The sequence below is a fragment of the Nicotiana sylvestris genome, chromosome 1 (assembly GCF_000393655.2).
Source record: "Nicotiana sylvestris chromosome 1, ASM39365v2, whole genome shotgun sequence".
Classification (NCBI taxonomy): Eukaryota; Viridiplantae; Streptophyta; class Magnoliopsida; order Solanales; family Solanaceae; genus Nicotiana; species Nicotiana sylvestris.
The window spans coordinates 164,933,009-164,940,400 of record NC_091057.1 but is presented as its reverse complement, the minus strand read 5'-3'; the positions used below and the strand labels follow the sequence as shown (position 1 = coordinate 164,940,400).

General features: G+C 35.4%; 1 protein-coding gene across 1 annotated transcript; it reads right to left on the bottom strand.

The window, feature by feature from the left end:
- Window positions 1–209: 209 nt before the first annotated feature.
- On the bottom strand, window positions 210–1,468 carry LOC138876890 (uncharacterized). The gene is made up of 3 exons (XM_070156006.1): window positions 1,041–1,468; window positions 610–938; window positions 210–427 (listed from the first exon to the last, which is right to left on the bottom strand). Exons 1-3 carry the CDS (start codon window positions 1,466–1,468, stop codon window positions 210–212), a joined length of 975 nt encoding a protein of 324 aa, XP_070012107.1.
- Between the last annotated feature and the right edge of the window lie 5,924 nt (window positions 1,469–7,392).

Below are 7,392 nucleotides of genomic sequence, written 5' to 3'. Positions count from 1 at the left end.
GTTACCATCTGTAGATTATTCCCACAGTGTCTGCGAATAGCGGTCTTAACTTCAAAAATACCCCAGTCATCATCGTACTGTAGAAACGAATGCCACTGTGCTCGCCTCCTATACCTTTCAAATCTTCTCATGGGTATTGGCATAAGTTGAACACCCCTGTCCATCAATGCCGATGCAGCTCTATGCCTTTCAACTAACCTCTCCGCACTCTATTTGAATGTCATGCGGATCATGGCAGTGACAGGCAGTCCACGGGCAAACTTCAACAAGCCGTTGAATGACTCTGACACGTTTGTAGTGAGGGCTCCCCATCGTCTGCCGCCATCAGCATGCAATGTCCACATGTGAAGCTCATGTCCCATCAACCAAGTATAGGCTCGTGGATCTATAGGTGAATCGCTTCCATGCGCCTGGTGAATTTGCACTACTGGTGCTCAGTTACAGCCATCCACATTAAGTCATGCAAGGCCTTGTCAGGATATTTCTTCTGGAAATTGGCCTTCAGGTGCCTCACATAGTAACAGTGGTATGCATATGGTTCCTGCCATTCAGGCAAGTGCCGTACAGAATTTAAAATACCGCCATGTCTATCAGATATTAGACAAATACCTGAACGCTGTTTGACAACGTGCTGCTTCAAATGGTTCAAGAAAAGCGTCCACGTCTCTTCGCTTTTGTTGACACAAATGGCAAAAGCTAGTGGAAATATTTGTCTGTTGGCATCTATTGCAACTGCAATCAAAAGCTTAATATCATACTTTCCATAGACATGAGTACTGTCTATGGAAATTATAGGACGACAATGCACAAAACCATCAATTGCTGCTTTAAATGACCAGAACACATAGTTGAAAATATATTTGGGTCTGTCCGGACTACGCTCACGCCTCCATTCAACAACAGTGTCGGGGTTAAAGTGTTGCAGTGCGGCCATGTACCTGGGCAGATTTGAAAAAGACTTATCCCAGTCGCCATAAATAAGTTCAAAGTCACATTTGCGACCGAGATATGCCTTTCTTTTGGTTATAGTACAACCGTACTCTTGGTGGACGGCTGTAATACACTCTTTAATCTTGAACCTAATGGACACTTCCAAATATGGAATCAAGACAAGAGAAATCAAGTCCACATCCAGGTTGAAGTTATTCTCATTGAATGTGTCCATTTCACATCTATGGGTGCTAATAAATTTACCCACTTTCCACAAACCTGATTTCTTCTTGCTGGCACGCAACATCCAGTGACAACCCATAAAGTCTCTATGGCATACAACCTTGTATACCTCCATAGTTGACTCACTTACTATCATCTCACGGCACTCTCTTATACTGTAGATTTTTACAGCCCTAATTAGGCGAGCTTTGTCGGGGAAATACATGCACTTTGTCAGAACAGCTGATCTAGACTCATCCCACATCGTTGACCGAATTTCGTCATCATCCCTTGTGAGGGCATCCACATTCGGCATACTTGGCAAATTATCAAGGTAAGGAATATTACGCTCATGAAATGGTATGTGGGACTCATACACTCTTGGTCTAGCGGGAGGTGGAGGAACATGCTCCCTTGTCAGCTCAGGTTCAACATTCACTTCCTCCTCCTCATCACCCTCATCATGGAAGGGTGTGTCATCTCCAGACTCATCCGCATTGTTGTCATAATCACTATCATTTTCATGACTCTGTGCATCTGCCAACTCAAGAGTGAATACGTCGTCTATGGGCAACTGTGTGAGGTCAGCAACATCAAGAAGCTCGTTTTCACTACACAAAAAGAACAAAACGCTAAGTTACCCAACTAGATAAATACTTTAGAAATAGATATATCACTTTACTTACAAGTCGTACTATCTTGACGTTTCATGATGGATATTTTCTTATTGGTGATTACCCCCGGATGGACCACCGTGGTCCAATACTCCAGAACTACGCATATTCCAACTAGGGGCGGGGTCATAACTTGTAAATTTCATATCTGGACGGTACCCCCTATGAAAAATATGAGTGTTAATATCCAATTCAAACATAAAATAAACACCGCTAAAGCGTAGAAAAATTAAAGTTTGCCAGTCGTCTTGTGGATTATATAAAGTAGAAAAATTATTTTGTGGCTGCTCATTTGCCGGTGGTGACAAGTTTAAATCAAGGCAAGCTCTTTCATCGGCAATCTGTCCGGCAAAAACTGCTCTAGAATAATCACCCGATGACTGGGGGTATCCCTACTATGCACGCCCTCATTATTGGGAACGTCTTCCACCTTGACGTACATTTCCAACAATTTTATTACAATAAATTTCCTGTATTCATCCGGAATTCGCAAAAAATCTCTATGAGTTTCATCATCTTCGATGTTAAACTCAGAGTAATAAGCAAACCCCTGCGGAGTCACTAAATACGGAAATCTACCGGTTACTTTAAGGTTAACCGAATGCTTCCTCTGACTCATTTTTTTACGTAACAACGATACCAATTTATCATACTCCATTGTAAGCGGCACTTTAACATGACACCGTGGAGGTGAGCTATACCTCACAGAGTTATTCTTCAGCACAACCTCCCCCCCCCCCAATATAATGAAACTCTTATTTTTGACTCTTCAGACATTGTAAAAAAATGATTGATAAGAAGAAGAGAGAAGTATGAACGGAAGTTTGAAGGAAAGTATTGAATGGATTTTCATAAAATTCAAACGCCTTTAAATAAGCTTGGGGTGCAGAATTTTTTTTATGAAGAACACAGTACAATACCACGTTTTATGTATTTGAATTATTGGTATGTCAGTTATCCGCAAAACACTTATTAGTGGGCCCAAATTTTAATGCAAAACGCATTATAGTACTGCATTTTAATTGTACTGCGTTTTGCTTTAATTAAATATAGTTGGCCCAATATTAATAGGAAAATGCAGTATTATACTGTGTTTTCCTTAAAAAAAATTTTTTTTTAATAATACGCAGTATAGTACTGCGTTTTTAGTTATTTATGTAACTTTTTTTTAATAGTAAAAACAAATTTTTTGCCCAAAAAGGCATTAGAAAAGTTTCGGGCAATATGACATGATCCCATGCTGGCGTCTCTATTCAGTCTAGTCAACCCCATTAATCTATGGGAATGTAAATTTTTGTAAAAGACGTCGAAATTTATAAAAGAACTAAAGTATAATTTTGATTATCATATTTGTAAATAAGAAATAGTTTTAATATATTGATTTTGTTGAGTTTTAAATTAGAGAAGGTCCTGAGTTCAATTTTACTTCATCACAATTTTTACCTACAAAGGCTCTCTTCAAATATTTGCAAAAGAAAAGTGTCCTAGTTGAGGTTTGAACCTTTGACCTTTTAGAGAAAAATCAAGCACATTACCAACACACAATTTATGTCAAATTATGTCATTTTTTTCCTACTTATCCGTTTCCGTACAATATTAATACATATATTTAGTAAAAAAATTCGACGAAACGGTGTCGCTTGACACCGCTCGAGTAAATCCGCCCCTGAGAATGTTGGAAGCTGAGGCGATTTCTTTTCCAGTTTTTGTTTTTTTCTAAGAAAAAAATAAAACAAGAAAATTCTCAACTCTATAGTTGTTTCCAACGAACCCTGCAACTCTTTTTCTTGATTTTTGGCTGTCAATTATAAAAAGCAACATTTTTTTTTTTGGTTGTGACCATGGACTACACGGCGAAAGAGAGCTTCCCATTCACAGCACATTTCTATTACTCCTAATTTAAGTAATGTACTTCAGTGGTAACCGTGTAGAAAAAGTTGATGTCCCTAATTACGGTTAATTAATTAGGAAGCGTTTTCAATGAAATTTCTCAAGCTTTAGTTGAAAGACTTAATTAAATAAATTTCATAATCCCTTCCGCAAAATAATAATAATAATAATAATAATAATAATAATAATAATAACATAATCCCGATGGATTTGTGATTTTTATCATATATGTCATTGTTGCTCTTAAGAAATATAGCATAAATAAAAAACAAAGTCTTTTGTAGTTAACATTTATAACGATATAAGTGGACTGGCCGTTGAGATATTCTAGTAATTTTTGTTGGAAAAAAAGAAGAAGTTAATTGAAATATAAAGCTGAACATAAGGCGAAAACAAGAGTAGATAACAACTAACTTTCCTTCCTTCTCCAACAGAGTTGATACTCATTCCCTTATCCATTTAAGTATTCTTACTTGATGCATACGTTAAATCAGTGAATATATAATATTTACTTTTTTCATATACATATTTATCACTTAGTATAAATATCGGATACAAATAATTTTTATCGAATATACATGAAGCTTAAACAAAGTGTGTACTATATTACAAAGCAAATGAGTATAATATTTAATATATTAAATAGTTACATAATAAGTGATTTAATTATATATATAAAAATATTTATTCTATCGTCAATACATAAACATTAACACCAATATATAATTACATTAAAAGTAACCTGAATATATAATATTCTTACATTGAAGTTAAGCCCTCTTTTCTTTTCTTTTTTCCTTTCTGATTTCAGCAAACATTATTGTTGACCAAAATTAGTAATAAAGAGTCCGTTTTACCCCGTCAAACGCGTGCGGCAAAATTGAACCGTAAGAGACTAGGAAAGCATTATTATGGGAAGCAACGTCACTCTTTCTGTCTCCTTTCTCTCCCCCTTCCTCTAACTTCTCCATATATACACAACCTCCTCTCCATTAATTCTCTATTCCAACCTTCTGCTACTTTCTTTCAGAGGCTTCTACTACTATTCTCTTTAACACAATGAAGCCATCATCATCGTTGTCGCGGGCGTTAGAAATCACAGTGATTTCCGGGGAGAATCTCCGACAGAACAGGACGCAATGGGTGAAGAAGAACGCTTTCGTAAATATCAAAACAGATTCGAGCAGCAACATTCAAACAACAAGGATGGATAAAGAAGGTGGAAATTTTCCTATGTGGAACGAGAAATTGATCGTTAATATGCCCATGCATGCTCGTTATCTGACGGTTGAGGTTCAATGCAAGACTTCTTCAGGTATCAAAACAATTGGAATTGCAAGAGTTCCGACGTCGGATTTCATTGGTGGATTCTTGCCGGAAGATTATCTGCACTTGTTGAGTTATAGGCTTAGGGATGAAAAGGGTGAGAAGAATGGGATTATTAATTTCTCCGTCAAGGTCAAGAATGCACAGTCGTACACTGCCGGTTGCGCCACCGCTTATTCGCAGCAGTGGATGGCAACTCCGGTGGCTATGGGAAGTAATGCTTCTGGTGGGGTTGTGACGGGTATTCCCGTTTATCCCGGGAGTTATTAGGTTTAATTTGGAGAACTTTAATTCTCTTTTATTTCTTTAATTGATCGAAATTGAATTTGTATATTGTACAGGTTTTAGATGAATACCAAAGATGCAAATATTAATAACCAAGATTTACTTGACTTTCGTAACCATTTTTGTGAGAATAGATTAAGGAATAGAAATGATCGACAAAGAAAAAAAGAGATAACTGACAATCACTCCCTAGAATCAAGGCTCAAAACTTGTAGAAAAAGGCAAAATATAATAGGTATGTATTTCGGTAACAATCGTAACTTGCCCTTACAAATGGGATTTTTGTCTTTATATAAGAGCATATAATTATACCAATTCCCACACTTAATTTGGGTTTAGTAATAGTATTAATTGCATTGATTGCCCGTTACCATAGGTAGTCGGCACATTATAACTAAAGATTCCTTGTAACTGCTCTGATTTTCTTTATTTACTTCTGGTTCTTGCATCTTCCCTTCTTTGCAACCTTCATTCATTTCACTCATGTTTCTTCTTTGATAGTTGTTAGGTCCGGTTCTTTTCTCGGTTCTTTTCTCTACATTACCCGTGGATGTTTCTCTCGTAACTTTCCTGCATTCTTAATTCACCTAATTGAGAGTGCCATTTGTCGCTATATCGATGCTTCACACATCACGCCTTGTCAGCTTGGTGACAATCTACGTGTCATGTCTTTTTTCAACCAATAAATTTATTTTATTGAAAGAAAAATATGTCTTTTTTTCACCAATAAATTTATTTATTGAAAGAAAAATATGTTGCGTTTGTTAATTTGATTACGAATAATTATGACATTTATTTGTTTGCATGTCGTATAATCTCAATTAGAGTGGTCATCAGTGATTTTTTTACCGGGTCGATTTGGGTTGTAACCCAAACTGACTTATCTCTGAAACGGGTCAAATTGGGTCACTCAACGGGTCAGTTTATCAACCCGTAACTTTCCTGACTTTCATCTAGTTGTCTTCTAAGACAAAACCAAACTTCTCCTAAATGCCTATATTTTATTATAACATATTTAATTGTATTTTAAAGTTTCCCATTTGTAACATAATCTTGTCCTAAATGCCTTTAGAGATGATGTTTTCTTTCATAAAATTTCTTTTAGGTAAATAATTGCACTATATATTAAAATCATACAACTTGTAATTTCTTAGGCGTTTTTAAACTTTTGTGAAATTGATTTGGAGAATTCTTTATAGATTAATGCATGATTCATGAAGATATGAAGAAAAAAACATATACATTCTGCAAACTAGCCGATATATTTATGTAAGGTAATAATTATAATATTAGTTTTTACTAAATTATTATTCACTAGTTTACATTTTTTTAAAGTTGTAGACTTTGTTTTAGAGAAAGACTTTTTGTCATGAAAAAGTTAAAGCAGAAATTATGCTGCCCTTTTGACTAAATTTAGATCTTTTTGATTGTTATTAAAAGATAACATAACCTGTTATAAAATAAAAGCAATTTAGTAAAACATGAACAAGAAATAAAAGCAAGTTAGTAAAACATGAACAAGAAATAGAGATAGAGAGAAGGAAGAGATTTTCTTCTTCAATTGTGTGTATTTTCATATCTATTACAAGGCCTTTATATAGACATGAAAAGTGAAGAAAATATATCATGGAATATGTCATTGAAAATAGAAAATATGTTATTGAATATGTCATTAAGCATTTGACATGAAGATCATCGAGAAAGAGTAGACATCCACCATAATATGATATTTATCATAACACTTCCCCTTGGATATCCATAAATAATGTGCCTCGTTAAAACCTTATTAGAAAAAAACCCTATGGGAAAAAATCCTAATGAAGGAAAAAGAGTACACATATTTAGAAATACGCCTTTTGGTTGCCTCGTTAAAAACCTTGCAAGGAAAAACCCAGTGAGACAAAACCTTGTAAGGGAAAAAGAGTACAACGCATATTAACTCCCTCTGATGAGAGCATCAATTCACATCCTTGATTATTCACATCCCAATCTTGTAACTAATTTCTTTAAAGTTGACATTGGTAGAGATTTGGTGAACAAATCAGCCATATTATCACTTGAACGA

Coding starts and splice junctions, on each gene's coding strand:
- LOC138876890 (XM_070156006.1), bottom strand. CDS start 1,468: ATGCCGAATGTGGATGCCCTCACAAGGGATGATGACGAAATTCGGTCA. Junction 939..1,040: donor ATTACAGCCGTCCACCAAGA/GTACGGTTGTAC, acceptor AAATCTGCCCAG/GTACATGGCCGCACTGCAAC. Junction 428..609: donor CGTTGTCAAACAGCGTTCAG/GTATTTGTCTAA, acceptor ACTGAGCACCAG/TAGTGCAAATTCACCAGGCG.